The 15,990-nt window shown below is 48.7% G+C and overlaps 1 protein-coding gene across 1 annotated transcript in view; it reads right to left on the minus strand.

Moving 5' to 3' along the window:
• TTLL6 (tubulin tyrosine ligase like 6) overlaps nt 1-15,669 on the minus strand; it is a 39,096-nt gene extending 23,427 nt beyond the window's left edge. The window contains exons 1-9 of the mRNA XM_040245596.1: nt 13,383-15,669; nt 12,339-12,457; nt 12,070-12,200; nt 10,348-10,504; nt 9,448-9,591; nt 8,739-8,824; nt 3,357-3,582; nt 1,855-2,030; nt 371-559 (exon numbers count right to left, since the gene is read on the minus strand). Of these exons, the coding sequence (XP_040101530.1) occupies nt 371-559; nt 1,855-2,030; nt 3,357-3,582; nt 8,739-8,824; nt 9,448-9,591; nt 10,348-10,504; nt 12,070-12,200; nt 12,339-12,359 (1,130 nt within the window). The 5' untranslated portion in view covers nt 12,360-12,457; nt 13,383-15,669. The remainder of the gene's footprint in view (nt 1-370; nt 560-1,854; nt 2,031-3,356; nt 3,583-8,738; nt 8,825-9,447; nt 9,592-10,347; nt 10,505-12,069; nt 12,201-12,338; nt 12,458-13,382) is intronic.
• Nucleotides 15,670-15,990: the final 321 nt, after the last annotated feature.

Here is a 15,990-nt window from a genome sequence, read left to right on the forward strand (position 1 = left end):
TTCTAGAGCTTCTTCTGTCATTATCTGCTGGATGATCCTTGCTCTGCTCCATGAAATGGGTGGTGGGTAGGCATTGGACTGGATGGGATGAGTCCCTTCCAGTCCTTAGATGTGATACCTGAATGAATCTAGGAGGTAGTTCTGAGGGGTTGGGCTTTCTGGAAGTGGGGCTGGGGTGGCTGTCTTAGGGGTGAGTTTGTAGAAACAGCTTCATATCCACTTACCAACCTCCCACACCAAAGAACCTTATGATTCCTGGTCCTTGTGAGACGAAAGCAACCTCATGGCTGCCCCAAGGTCACACCATAGGTCAAGCACTATCTCCTCTTCCCCCAACACCCAGCCGCCCTCACCCCAGGAGCCTTCCTACCGGGCATAGACCTCCCGAGCCCTGGAGGTAACTGTATTCTGGAAGAGGGAGTTGTTGTCCTGGAAAAACTTCTCATACTTCTCCGAATTCACAGTGGGATAAATCAGGCGGAACCCTCCACAGTTTTCCTTCTCATACTTCTCAGTTTTCTCTACACGCACGGCCTGAAAGCCCTTGACTTCCTCTTTCCTGTTGGGAAGCAGAACACAGAGCTGCAGATAGGTTTTCTTGGGACCAATCTTGGAAAGGACATGGCCTTTCCAAGGACATGGATTTCATCTAGGGTGAGACCAAGGCTTTGCACGCAAGAGCGTTCAACCAGCGTTTCCTAAGTAAGTGAATACATGAACATTTCCTGAAAGGAGATTCTAGCCCTCCTGGGACAGCCGGTGTCATAATGCACTAATAGCTGGTTAGAACGGTCTTCCTAACAGCTCACCAAATTCTCTTCCATTACAAGTAAAGCCCATTTCCCTCTTGGCTTAGCTTCTGACAGGGGCAGACTGTCACCTTTCCAATCACAGTCCCTGCTACTCTCCTCTGGAGAACTGGCTAAACTTGAGGGCTTCATGGATAAGCCTGATGAGATTTTATGAGAGCTGATGATCTCATTCCCCTTCACAATCCCCCAGGAGGTGGAGGTCAGGGCAGAGGATCAATAAGCCCCTTTTATAGTAGGGAAACCAGGAGCCCCTGAGCCATCCAGGACCAAGTCATGACGAGGAGACTGATTCAGGGGATGCTCCTTAGACGATGCTGCCTCCTTCTCCAAGAGTTCAGTGGAAGGCATCCTGGAACGCCAGGCAGCACACACCTATCGGGCTCTGTGTCCAGACCTGACACTTGCCAGCGAGGTGACCTATACAGGCAGCTCCCCTTCCAGAGTCTTGGTCTTCTTAGCTCCAAAAGCAGGACATACAATCCCCCATGCTACCACCCACCTGCCCCCTCCTTACAGGGAAGACAGTGGACATGAATGTGCTCTGAGAAACAGAGTGCCATCCAAACAGAGATGGCCTGATGCCATGGCCTGGTTCCAGAAGTTCAGTTCCGAAGGATCAGGCTTGTGAGGAGGGCAGGGGCCACTGTGAGATCTGAAAAGCAGCAAAGCCAATTCCTTGACGGGCTCTGAGACTTCCTTTTCGCTCTGCAGACGAAGGCCTCTGAGGCCTTCGTCCCTCTTATAGGATGAAGGCAAATGCTATGCAGCAGGGATGAGGTGTTCCCCACACCACAGTGACAAGGGGAGAATAGACGAATGTTCCCTTTTGTAAAGACAAATGGTTTTACTTTTTGTATCGGTAATCCCTGGATCTCTTCATATGATATTAACAAACTTATATTCATCACATGTACTTATGTCTATAAATTAATCTCTTATTTTTAGGAACAAAGGAAAAACTGTTTAACCTGCCACATCCTGCAAATAGAAACTAATGTTCCAAACAGGATTATCATTTGTTAGAACTGACCCATGACTGTACCTGGTCTCCCGAGAACGACACTGCTGTAGGAACTGCCCCCGCAGTCTCTCCTCCTCTAAGACCTTCTTTTTGTCACAGCTTCTCAGGTTGATCAGGACCAGAGTGTCGTACAGCAGACTATCCTTTACCTCTTTATCCAACCAGGAGTCAGTGGAGAAGCTCGGAGAGTGGTTTACCTGTGAGGATAAGACAGCAGCTGGGGAGGCTGGGCAGCATGCAAGCAAGGGGTAAAGCTAAGCGCCCCCTGCATGGAGCCACCCAAGCCCACCTAGGGGCCCTGGCTACCACAATGAGTGGGAGGGAGAGGGAAAGAGGGTCTGGACCGGAGCCTCAGTGGAAAAAGGAGGGAGCAGAACCCCTTGCAGTGTACCCAGCTTTTATCTCAGTCCTGAATTCCTGAGGAGCACTGCAAGGGGTGGGGGTGAAGGGGCTGCCTTTGGTTTCCCCTCCATCCGGGGTGCATGTGCCCCTCCTGTGCACTGTACATCCCAGAGAACAGATGGAAGAGGGCAGTCCAGAGGGCCGGCTGGGAGCTGGGGAGGGGAAGGGAGTGATGCAGTCAGGATCCTGGCAGGGGTTAAGGGTCAGGATGGTGGCAGGACTGAGAGGACTCGTTCCTGCTCACACAAGAGTCCATATTGTTCAGAGGCACTATGTGACATTTGAAGACTTCTAGCAGTTTCTGAAGGCTTGCTCCTGGTAGCTTATTCTGCTCTTTGGTAAGAGCTCTGAACGGCCATATTCTCCTTCCTACCCACACCTGGGAACAAGGGCTAGGAATGGAGGAAAGGCAAGACCCCAGGAATTCGATATGTAATTCTGGGTCTTCCCCTCTGAGGGCTGCCTCTGTATCACTGGCAGCCGTCACCATCACCTCTGACTTGTACCACACCCCTGCCCTTGCCCCTGCTTCCGGTGTGTACACTGTAACGGCCGCAGGAGAGGCCTGCTTGCACAGGTCCAGTCAGGAAGAGACGCAGACACCCAGAAGCTTCCCTTCCTCCTCTTCCCACCACCCCATGGGTCTGGAGGAGACAGGAAACTCACTGAGTGGCTCCCCACCCTTTTCCGTGCCCACAGACACTAGGTTGTTCTCTGCTGGTGCTTGGAACTGGATCTAGGCCCCAGATAGCCAGGCCCAGTAGCTCCATCTGATCTCAAATATCCTCCACCCAGCTTTGATGAAGAACAAAGTCTCCTTTCTGTGACGGAGACAACTGTTAGAAAAGGAAGCGCCGTCTTTGGAGTCACTCTGCACCTGAGATCAGAGCTTCTAAGTCTGGGTGGACCTCAAGAAAGCACAAGGAATTCTCTAATTCCCGGCCGTCTACCTCCCTCTGGTGGCCGCTTTTCAGCAAAGGGAGACGCCCCAGGCAGCAAGCACCAGGGAGGCCATTGCTCGGGAAGTGGATTACAACCTCCTAGCTGAGCCAGGAGAGTGGAGGGATGGGACTGACCCCAGTAACAGGCGCCAGCTTCACCCCTCACCCCAGCCTCCCTACCTCCAGCAGCCAGGGCTTGAGTTTGTGATCTAACAAAATGTCAAAGCCCAGGATTTCAAAACAGGCGCTGTTGAGTGTGTGGTGGGGAAAGCAGGTGTGGTAGTTATGCTTGATGATGGGGTAGGCCGAGATGATTGTCTTGATGATAACGTCCTCAGTGTCTCTCCAGATCTGCGCCACGTTGTAGCCATGGCTCTCCATGTACATGTTGAAGGTGGAGAGCTTCCTGGAAGGGAATCATGGGCCGTGAGGCAGGGCAGCCCACCGCTGGTCATCTAAGGCCGTAGAATGCTAGAAACTAGAAACTTCTAGAGAGGATAAAGTCCAAAAGCCAGTGGGAGGGACACCCAGGAGCCAGGGTAATAGCTGTGTCAGCTCAGGAGGACCCGCAGGAGAAAACATCTGTGGGCTGGGGCAGGGATTGGGTATCCCAGTGGAAAGCTTAATAGATGAATTTTTAATATTGTAAAAACCAACACCCCACATCACAATGTTGCTTTTGTAGCAATGGTTTCTTAGCTTTTGGTGTTCATTAGAGGCACTTAAGGAGTCTTTTAAGACCACTGATATCTGGGTTCCACTTCCACTATCTGAGGGGATCCTGGGGACACTAAAGACATAGAAATATTGTTCATTTTATTCAATGTTAACCCCGTAAAGGGAAGCCCACAGGGAAAAGGCAACCCCAGGGCGTTTCCATAGATAGGGTTACCCACTGTCCCAGGCAAACCAGACAGTCTTGACTTTACAGCTGAAAGTCCCACATCCCAGGAAATCCCTCAGTCACAAACAAACCAAGATGGCTGGTCCCTCTGTCACAGATATCAGAGAATATCTATCCCTTGCAGAGAGGTTTGTGAAGAAATGCTCCAGTCAGCTCTGAGCTGGGCAGTACGGAGACAGGACAAATCTGACAGGTTCAAAAGACAATGGTGGGGACAGATACCCGCCCCCTCCCATACACACACGTGTGCACAGAGAGCCGAAGTAGGAAGTGAAAACACTGGAGGAGGAAATATGGGTGATGCAGGAGAATGAAAAGCAAAGAGAAGAATGAGCAGACAGGAAATACAGCTCAACCAGCAGTCCATAGGTCTGGACCCCAGTCAGTGGAGCCAGTGCCCACTTACTAAGGGCCTGCTGGTGGCACCAGTGGTAAAGAACCCGCCTGCCAATGCAGGAGACATAAGAGACGTGGGTTTGATCCCTGGGTCGGGAAGATCCCCTGGAGGAGGGCCTGGCAGCCCACTCCAGTATTCTTGCCTGGAGAATCCCATGGGCAGAGGAGCCTGGTGGGCTATAGTCGATGGGTCACCAAGAGTTGGACACAACTGAGTGACAAACACACTGTTGTGTGTGCAAAATTCATGCGATGAGGGGATCCTGAGAAACCAGCACCTCTCCTGTGGGAAGCCTAAGGACCATTTGAGGAGCCAGCACACATATGAAACAGCCAAAGATGCATTTATAGGATGACAGGTAAACAGCGATACTCAGTACAGAGGCACGCCTTTTCTACCTGCCATTGTCCAGGATGAAGTGCTGCTCATAAATGAATTTTCCAGATCACCTGAAGCCAATCCTCTCAAGTGCAAAAAAAAAAAAAAGTGTGTTTAATTTGCCTAACTGGGAAATAAATATTCCCAAAATAGATCAGACACTCCTCTACCATCTTATAATAGACATTATGAATCATAACATAACCTCTTTTTGATGACTCAGCCACATCACAATGAATACACATTACTGTGTAATTTCATAACACCCAGTGGTTAGTCCATTCGATTTAACACACCAACTATGTGCCAGGCTCCCTGAAAGATGAAGAAGGCCTGGTCTCTGCCCTGGAGGCCTGCCAAGTTTCCAGTTTTTCTTCTTCACTGCTCCTACTGAGCTTGCAGTCTGGTGGGGATTTATTGTGGGTATGGCTGGTGTCAAGGAGGGGAGTGTAGGGCAGGTGAGGCAGTCAGTAGGAGAAGCAGATGGTTTTAAAAGGTGAGGAAGAGGAGAATGAAGTGAGCTGAAAGCAAATTAGAGGGAGAGAAGGAAAACACTCTGCCCTAAAACATGGGAAACACCTAGATTCTAAAGCCAGGGCGCTATACTAACCCTCAAGGAACTTAATTAAGTACAACTGGGGACACAAGACAAACATGTGCTCCAAGCAAAGAGTAGTTACAGGCTACAGCTGATGTTGATCAGGAGGATGGTGAGAGTCCAGAGATGGAGAGGCTTCTGGGGTGATTAGACTCAGATTCCACAGGCTTGTCCTTAGAGATGGAAGACAATCCTCCCATCTGACAAGTGAGGAAACAGAGGCCCACAGAGAAGATGGGTTTCCCCCACACTGCAGTGGTTATGTGGCTGGACCAGCATCTAGAACCAGGTCAGAGAAGGCAACACAGAGCTTAGTTAGACAGAAGGGCCTTCAAGGATGTTTCCCTATGTTTCCAGTTGGAGCTGAGCAAAGGCAGAGAAGTGGGAATGAGCAAGGCTTGTGTATCAAAAAGTGAGCAAAAGAACATCCTGGGAGAATACCACAGAGTGGATGGTGCAGGCTGTGTTACTAGTAGTTAAGGGCAAGGACCAGACTCAGGAGTTAATTCCAGCTCTGCCACTTTCTAGCTGTGTAACCTTGGCCAAGTTTCTTAACCTTATGATACCTGTTCCCTAATATGCAAACTTGGGAAATCATGCCAACTTAATAGTGTCATTGTGAGGATTAAATGTATTGAAGTGTGTAAATTTCTCAGAGCAGTGCTTAGCAGACAACAAGTGCCCAACAAATAAAATGGTAACTATTATTGCAGTAATAATAGTGGGAAATGGGGTCTGGTCAAAGCATAGAGCGACTAGAGGAGTTTGAACTGGTACTCTAGGCACCTGGGAACCATACTGGTTACCTGAGTGCAGAAGTAATGAGTATATGGAGTGTATAATAATAACAGGAGCCACCTGCACGGGGGTTATGGTTTTTGAGGCCTATTCATACACATCATCTCAATAAGTTCTTATGGTAAATCTGTTTGAGGCTGGCTGGCCAGGATTCATTTTTATTACATCATTGTATTTATCTATTTGTATTTATTTTGTGGGCTGCACTGCATGGCTTGTGGGATCTGATCAGTGAACTGATTAGGGATCAAACCCATGTGCCTCCTGCAGTGGAAATGCGGAATCCCAACCACGGGACCACCAGGGAATTCCCTATCAAGCCATTTTATTTATTTGTTTGGCTACGCTGAGCCTTTGATGTGGCATTCAGGATCTTTTAGTTGAAGCATCTAGGATCTATTTCCCTGACCAGGGATTGAACCCAGGCCCCCTGCATCGGAGTGAGGAGTTTTAGACACTGGACCACCAGGGGTGTCCCAATCTCGTCATTTCAGAGATGAGAAATTGGAGGTACAGAAAGGTTAAGCAGAGGTGCCTGGAGCTAAGGAGAAAGAGTGATGAGGTCATGCAACAGTCAAGGAAGAGGCTGAAACAAGGTCGGGGCCTGGTGGACAGGAAAGAACTGGGGGACATTTGAAGGAAGGAACTTCAGAATTCAATGATTTGCTGAAAAAGGAAACATCTGAGATGATACCAAACTCTCCAATCCTGCGAGTCAGAAGGTAGAAAAGGGGAAGCTTGGACTGCTGGGGTGGATATGAGGAGAGAGGATGCAAGACAGTGGGAAATGCTGAGCAGAAAGCAACACAGACATCCAGGTGCAGCTGAGGAGAGATGGGCCTAGAGAAAGGGTGGGTGGGGGACTGCAGAGGGGATAGGAGAGGGGGCTCCAGCAGGGAGGGGGATGGAGAAGAGCAGAGCGGTGAGACCAGGCCTGGGTGAGAGAGGCGAAGAGAAAGAAGAGGAAGGAAGGAAGGAAAATAAAGGCAGTAGAACAATACTCTACACCCCCACCTTGGTCCGGGCACCACATACACCGCCCATCACAGTCTGAGGGCCCAAAGTCTATTAGTGGGGTGTTTGTTCTCATAAGAGGAGGAGGAGGATGGTCCTTTAACTACACGCCTTTAGACTAAGAAGAAATCACAATAACTAAAAGCACCGTCTGGGCGCTCTCACAGGTCACGCGAGGCTTGGAGTGACCCTACGAGGTGGGCAGAGCAGGGCATCTCACTGCTCTCATCCTACAGACCAAGAAACGGAGGCTCACAGAGGTGAAGGGACTTGCTCCAGACGACTCAGCCAGAGAGAGTCAGAGCAAGGTCTAGAAGCGGGGCCTCACCCACCAAGCCCTGATGTTCAACATGGAACAGTGCAGAATGCCAGTGGGTCCTCAAGGACCAGGTGGGCAAAGAGGAGGTCAAGGAGCTGTGGGCAAGATGGGTGGTTGGCACTCTCGGACAAGGGGGAGATCGCCTCCTATCCACCCGACACGTCCCCTTCCAGCAGGCTTAACCTACTGATTTTCCTTTTGCTTTGTGGAACTCTGCTACCGAGGGAGTTGTGAAATTTCCTGTGCTTCTCTGATGCTCTGAAGCCAAACAGACTCTATTTATCGTCCTTTAAGCCTGATACAAGAGAAAGATCATGCACCTTGGAATCTGACAGACGGACATTTGTGTCCAGCTCTAGCATTTATAGCCTGTAATTTTCAGCAGCTTATTTAACCTCTCAGAGGCCCAGTCTCCTCAACTCTAAAATGGAGGTGATACCTAACTCATAGCTGTCCACCTACAAAGGGGAGGTGATGGCACCTCTGCCATGGTGTTGTGAAAATTCAATGGAAAAAACATGCACTCAAAGCACCAACATGGGCCCCGACACACAGGCCTTCCTTGCCCTCTCCCTTTAGCCTAGTCATCTTAAAACTCAATGAGACAGGATTAGATGATAATAGAAATGTAAAAGCCGCTGGGGAAAAGACTCATGCATTCCTCCCATTTTCCCCCATTCTTCTGGGGAAACTTCCAGCCAGCTAGCCACAGGTCATGTCACACCAGGACATCATGCCACATCATTTGAGAATCTCTATTGGAGCAACACCCCAGGGAACCCCAGGCCTTGCAGGTCCTTCTCCAGTGGCAGACCAGCAATCAATAAATAGCTGTTGGTCTGGAAATGTCAGAAGGGCCAACTGTAATATGAGTATGTTTTGGTATGTGTGTGTATCCTGCTGGGGAAACAGTTCATGTTTATCTCTCCTCCTCCCAACCCCCTAGGGTTTATGATGTGACCTTCTTTTAATGATTAACAGCCAGAAGGCAGAGGCTAAGGCATCTGTTCTGGGTTTAGAGGAAAAGAAATATTTTTTGAGACCACGTGATCTGAGATGGAAACACTGATGGGGACTGACGGGGTCTGAGTAGAATCACAGAGAGCAGCTCTGAGCCCAGCAGGGAAAGAAGAGAAGGGGAACTGCTTCCTTACCTCTTGCTGCCAGAGTGAGCATCTTGAAGGAAATTGGCACTGTGCTTATTAATGGAATAATTAGTCAGATGCATGCAGATATCATTCTGGGGAAAGAGACACAAGTCTGTGGGGTCAGAAGGAAGCACAGCCTCCCACTTCCTCTACGCACCCTCCCGTGGGCCCTGGGGTTTAAAGAGAAGGAAGAGGATGTCTTAGGGCTTACATATACTGGCAAAAAGGAGGAAGAAAGAGGGGGTACCCTATAGCCTGGAGCATAACACTCCCACTCCTCCAGAGGCTGAGTGGCACTCTGCTGAGGAAGACCTAAGGAAGCCTGGGGCCAGGGATGTCGGGGGAGGACTAAGGGCTTGCCCATGCCCTTTTTTTGAGCACCATGGAACTGTGGTTTTGCAGTCAGGCCACAAGTCCCATCCTCGCCTCTTCCTAGTTCTGTGAACTTGGGCCTTGGCCCAAGGTCCTGGACTTTCCTAGTTCTGCTGTCCTTATAACTGGATTTTAGTTTCCTCATCTGTAAATTGGAGATGATAATCCCTATTCTGAGGGCTCTTGGGAAGGCTAAATCCAAGAACAGATACACCCTGTTACCCAGTAAATGAGAGTCCAGCAAGTGACAGCCACATTCACATGCCTTGAGAATGCAGATGTAATGAGGGTTTTTTTTTACCAGCTTAAAGAGGAAGTGGAGGCAGCGTGTCACCGAGCTCACCAGGTTGTCTGTGCAGGGATGGGAGTAAGAGGTGGTGGCGAAGCGTGCCAGTCCTTCATTGTACACAAAAATCCTGAGGGGGTCACAGGATGTCATGAGCACATAAATCCGTAAGTCGAACTTGAACCCATCAATGATAAAGGGCTGGGAGGAGAGAACAGAAGCCACACAGCGTCAGAGGAGGAACCCAGACCTGAAGCTCATCAGGGCCCTGTCTTGTGTTTGGCGTCAGCTCCAGTGTTGCCTGTGTTTTAAAAAGGGTGGAATGGGCCGGGACTGAAGAGGGAGATGTGGGGCCTGGGCCCTGTGACCCATCATGTGACCTTGTGGAAGTCACTAAACCACACCTGGCCTTTGTTTCCTGATCTGTCGAATGGCGCAAGTAACTACCTTGAAGAGCTCTCCTGGCAATGAAACAAAATAACATGAAGTCCTGTGATGAAGGACATGTTGTCACCCTCCAGGACTGTATATACTACTGTTGTCCTTCTGCCAGAATTCTCATGCAGTTGCAATGCTGATGGCAATGCCAGCCAGGCTTCCCTTCCATGTACCTTCTAGAAGGCTCCCTCTCTGTACTGGGCTTTATTTCCAGTCATGGAGTAAAGCTGGTTGCCCTGGTCTCTCCAGAGCTACTTCTCTCTCCCAAAGAAGGTGGGATCTCCAGAGAGATCCTGCCAGGGGGCAGCCTGGCAGGGCCAGACCAACCTCCAAGGGTGCAAGGGCACTCTGGCCTAGGCACATGTCACCTCTCCAGTCAGAAGGCTTGGTCTGACCAAGTACAAGGCAGAAGACGGGATTTGGCATCACTCCTCCCCGTCCTCCCTTCCCTAGTTTCACAGTGCAGCTACAGCGTGAGGGTGTGTGGATGATAGATAAATAGTTATGATGAGGAAGTACCTTTGAGATATAGAGCTGACAGATCATATCCTCCCCTGGTTTGATTTCTTTCACTGTTCGGGTGATGAATATACCTTTCCCTTGGCAGCCCGAATCCGGCTTACAGATATAAGTCTTATTTTTTCTTGACCTGCTGTAGTTCTGCAAATCTCCCCAGCTACCAGAGCAGGGAGGGAATGAGACATCTTTAGGTGGGGATCAGCAAAAATGAAAGCTAGCTCTTTATTCTTTTTAAAAAAGTGACAAAAACCCTGGAATTGACAGACAGATGCCCAGAGATCTAGAGAGACAGCGGAGCACACATAGTGGAGAGTGGATGGGCTCTGGAGGGAGATCAGAGCTGGATTTAAGCCCAGGCAACATCACTCACCAGCAGTGTGGCCCTTTGCAAGGACTTGGCCTCACTAAACCTCAATTCCATCATCTACACAATGAGGACAGTGACAGTTATCTCATACATGACACAGTGCAGGCAAGGTGTTGGTACATGCCTCACATCCCATAAAAGTAACTGTGATCCACACAGTTTGGCTTTGAGTTTACAGATAAGAGATGTGGAGTTCTGAATCTGACTCAAGCCCTGACAAATGATGTGACTTTGGATCTCCTTCTGGACTCCAGCTTTTCTTCCGTAACACCTCCACTCTAGCTACAGTGACAGGGAAAATGCTATCTTTTTAATTTTTGGCCTCACTTCGTGGCATTTGGGATCTTAGTTCCCCAACCAGGATTGAACCTGCACCCCCTGCATTGGAAGGCGGAGTCTTAATCACTGGACCACTGTGGGTAGTCCGGCAAATGCTATCTTTGAATGTACTTTGAAGAAAGTATACTCAGAAGCAAGCAACCAACTTAGAGGATTCTAAACCTCAGCCTTGCAATACTTCTTGTTTTCCATTTAACTCAAGGAGCTTTGTGGCCACTGGAGGTTATGTAACTACAATGTCTCTCAGTGGCCATGAAATCTGGAGGAGCCTGTTGACCTGATGACAAACATATTTCCTTCTAAGTTGCAGCTAAGCTCTGCCAATTGTTCTAGACAAGTCTGAAAAAGCTGGGCACCCTGGCGCTCTTGGTTCGGGAAAGCACTCAGTGGAGCAGGGACAGTGGGACTCCCGTGGGGCCCCTGCCCTGTGAACATCATTCTGATGGCAATGCTTCTGTACCCCCACCTCATCCAGACACCGGACTGTATCCAGGTCATGCTCATGTCACCTCACATTTCTCCTGCTTCTCAGCGGTGTGGTCCAGAGTACTTTATGTACCAGGGATGGATGTTCAGATGGATATAGTGAGACAGAGATGGGAAAAGGCTGACTGCCATGTCCTGCCATGGGTCAGAGGTCAGGCATCCCTCCCTGCTCCTAATGGTTAGAGGGCTCTAACCATCACCTTACTCCCTCCAGAAGTGCTCGAAGGTCTCAAAAATTCAGAAACTGCACAGTGAAAGGACTGGAACAAGTTCAAAAGCAACAGCTTTCAAGGTGAGAACAAACTCTCATCCCAACTGCGGGCACAGGATCCAAGGCACCCAGCCCCTAAATGTCATCTAACTTTACAGGCAAAGCCTTGTGTTTTCTCAACCTTGGACACGCCCTTTATCCCTTTTCTTCCTGAAGAGAGAGAAATGGAAGATCCTATGGGAAGGGAAAGTAGTAACCAGGGTTAGGGGCAAGACGAAAATGTAAACTGGGGGTGGGGAGTGGAGAAAGGGGCACTCACTCAGCAGGAAGACACCAGGTCCTTGGGAAAAAGTGGAAATCTTTCGGGAACATCTTCAACATGCGGCTCATATTCCTTGCCAGCAAGTCCTTGCGGCAGATTTCACTCATCCCTGGGAAGTGATTGATTTTCTGCAAAGGAAGCTGGAAGTGGTGAACAATGGGGCCCACAGGAGCACCCAGGAGCTCCCCTTTGGGGTCAGTCATAAGAGTGGGGCGCCACAGGGTCGATGCCACGCTTACACCGAGGACCAGCTCTGACCCAGATACCTGGTAACTTTTCATTTCCATCACCCGTTCCAGTGACACTGAGAAGTCAGTCCAGTAGAGAGTCCAGTCGTCATTTTCTCCTCCCTCTCGAAGGCCATACTGTTGGGCGGCCCTACGCACTGCCAGGAAGGAGAGGAAGAAAGACCCATGGGGGGAAGTGGGGAAGGAGCACGAGAGGGGGAGGTTATGTTCCTAGGTGCTCCCAGCCTACACACGGAAGCCAGACTAGTGGGCTCCTTGGGACCAGAAGCCACCTTGCCCCATCTGGATGCGCCGTTGCCGAGAAAGGAGCACAGAGAGTCAAAAGCTATTGGAGAGCACGGCCTGTGCCCAGTGATCACCACAGAAGGTTTTCTGAGGTCAGTGTTTCACCCACCCTTGCCAGGAAGCAGGCCTTTGGCTTTCCTCCAAACACTAGCACTGAGTGTTCAGGGAATATAAACTAATCCTTAACGTCAGCCAACACCAAGCTTAATTAGTAAGGTAAATTGACAGAAGAAAACTACACAGTGTATTTCAAAACCACACACATCCTTCTTTCCTGGTCCCTATTAATAACTGGGAGCTGACTCCAACACAAATTCAAATACTTTCAAGGATCTGGAGAGGAAGAAGTGCCTGTAGTGACCAGAAGTCAGGATCAGCCTAAAGCACCCAAATTCAGAGTGAAAGTAATAACACTCTGCTCTGCAGTCAAAGTAGGTCTGCAGGTCATCTTTAGCCCATGGACTGCCAGTTTGTAACTTGTGCTCCAAAAAAGAGCTATTGATTGCAGCCATCGCTGCCAGCTCCTCAACAGATCCCCCAACAGTCATACACAGAAACTATAGATAGTGGAAGTACACACCACTGAGATCAAAACTCATATTTTCTTGCAATGAGATTCCCAACTTTCTCAAATAGTTAATTGAACTGGGCGATACAAAGAACACAATTAGAAGACACCCCTTTCCCATCCTCAGGAATATATGAGCGACCCTTCCCAACTCTTCGGGGGAATCTGGTGGGGTCCCCATGGTGGATGCGTTGAGGGCGGACGCTCACCACTCTCGTATCGGCAGCTGGATAGATTGATCACCAATCATCTGGAAAAGAGAAAGGGGAAAGCACCAAGACAGAGACAGACACACTTGCCCGAACAAGTGACTGCATGCAGAAACATCCAGTCCCATGGGAGCTGAGTGACATCTCAGTGGCTACACTGAGCCTGCTTTGACCATCCCTGTTACTGGGGACACACACCCCTGTAGCTCCAGAGAGACAGAAAACATGGGTGCAGAGTACTGTTGCTCTACCTATGAGCTAGAAATGCTGTATTGTGATTATGGCTGATTTTCCTTGAAGCTTCACATTAACATCATCACTCCTCAATCCTCTAATTCCAGTGGCCCATCAGGAATAGGAAGTGAACATCTTTTTGGCCAAAATATTTAATGGCCTCCCTCCTACTGCCCCCCATTAAGGGAAGCTATGAGTTAGAAAGCAGATAAGATGTCAGATATCAATCAGTTTGAGGAGTGATTCATTCCCCCCACCCCCCGACCAAGAGTGGAGTAGGGTATGGCAAAATATTAAATAAGAACTGGAATACAGAAGCCACAGTCAGATGCTAAGAAATCAACATTTAAAGTATCCTAAATCCCCAAGACAATAAGCAGTTTCTTAAAATGAGGAAATAGTCTCTCCCCGCACAATTTTTCAAAAGGCATTCTAACAACAGAAGGAAGATGAGGACAGGTGTGGTTTTAGATTACACACACCATTATTATTTGATTCTATAAAACAGACTCAAAAGTAGGTTCTTTTTTATATGAACCGAAAATGGTGTGACTTACTCCACACAGTTTCTCTTTACCGACTCCTTAGCAGCTGAGGCCCCCTCCCTTCCAGGTCCCCCCTGCTTTTCCCCCGCCATGGATCCCCATTCCCCATCTTGCAGTCCTAACCTCTTTCTCCTCCTCTTCTTCTTGCCTTGCTGACGGGCACTCTGAAGCCCCTTTTGAGCCCCAGTGTTCTCTCGCACAGAAGCCACGGTGGCGCTTTCTTTCGAACCTTCTACAGAACCGTCCTCTTTCTCTTCTGAGTCTGTCCCTTCCTCTTCTTCCATAGGCAGGCACTGGAGCATCTCCCCTGCCTGTGAGGAGGCGCGGGGGAAATGCTGCCCCCCCACACCCTGGAGAGAGGGCAAACAGAATGGCAGTTACTCAGATCCACCTGCAGGGGGACCCCCTCCCTTGCTCATGTGGGCGGTGGGCCAACACTCAGAACCAGACAACAGGTTGCAGTGTATGAAACGCTACCTCACCTCCACGGTTCGTGCAAGCTCCAGCAAGGAGCTGACTCCACCTTTTGCCATGACTGTGACCTTGGGGACTCACTCAGCCAACTGTGGCCTTGGTTTTTCCCTCCTGGGGTTTTCAGCATCATAGCAAGCTGAATGCTATGCCTGGCACCAGGTAAACAGTCTTATTATTAAACTGAGTGAGTATCTGGAGACAGCCTCAGAACTGAGCCCTGAGCCTCCCTAGCTGAAGGAGTTGGTCCTCGTGGTTGTAGATGGGGTGCTTTGAGGAGGTCTGTTAACTATTCAGGCACTGCACCAAACATTCCGCATACAACTGGCATTCACAAGTGCAGGGCTGACTTGTAGTTGACTTAGCAAGACTCCAGCCCAGGGTCAGATGCAACCCTTCAGAGACTTCAACCACAGAAGAGGCTACAATGGCTCCCTCACCATCCAATTCAAAATAAAAGCAAGACAAAATAATAAAATACCTACAAGGAAGTCCAGCAAAGTTCTCATCCCCTAACCCCACCTCCATGATGACTTCCTTGATGCTTGCTTGAAATTTCAAATATCAAGTTTTTCAACATGGTTTTTAATGCCCTTGCTTCACTAATCCTTAGGAATGTGCTTAGTCTGCCTTTGGGTACCCAGAACTGCCCAATGAACTGATTCATATTCCCTTCACATCTGAGGCTTCTATGACCATAAAACCAGATTTCTGGTACTTTCTCCTCCTCTTCTCACCTCCCCACACCCCACCAACCTCTTCATTATTTTAATCCCTCTGATTTGATGCCAATAGTTCTCTTGCTAATTACCCTATTCTTTCCTCAAAACTCCTTGGCTTTTAACAAATGGTTAATATCTTTACTACAATTTATTCTAATTTATTATTATCATTGAAATACTGTAATGTTATAACATTAAAGGAAGCTCAGAAAAGGGCAAGGTGGGAAGCCCCCTGTAACTAACAGAGCAACTTTGGCCTTTTTGTGTATTCTCTTTAAGACTTTTTTTTAATGTGGACAATTTAAAAAGTCATTATTGAGTTTGTTACAAAACTGCTTCTGTTTTATGTTTTGGTTTTTGGCCACAAGGCATGTGAAATCTTAGTTCCTGGCCCAGGGATCGAACCTGTGTCTCCTGCATTGGAAGGCAAAGTCTTGGCGACTGGACCAGAGGGAAGTCCCTTGTATATTTCTTTTTATTCTAAAATTCTAATTATCCTTAGTCTTATATAATTATATGTCTTATATAATTTAATTATATAATAAAAAACATTTGATCTGCTTTTTGTCCCTTACTATCATATCATAACCATTCTTTTGGTTGTGGCAAAGTTTACGTAGTTCTAGCTTTTCATCA

This window comes from Oryx dammah, unplaced genomic scaffold (assembly GCF_014754425.2).
Source record: "Oryx dammah isolate SB20612 unplaced genomic scaffold, SCBI_Odam_1.1 HiC_scaffold_8, whole genome shotgun sequence".
Lineage (NCBI taxonomy): Eukaryota > Metazoa > Chordata > Mammalia > Artiodactyla > Bovidae > Oryx > Oryx dammah.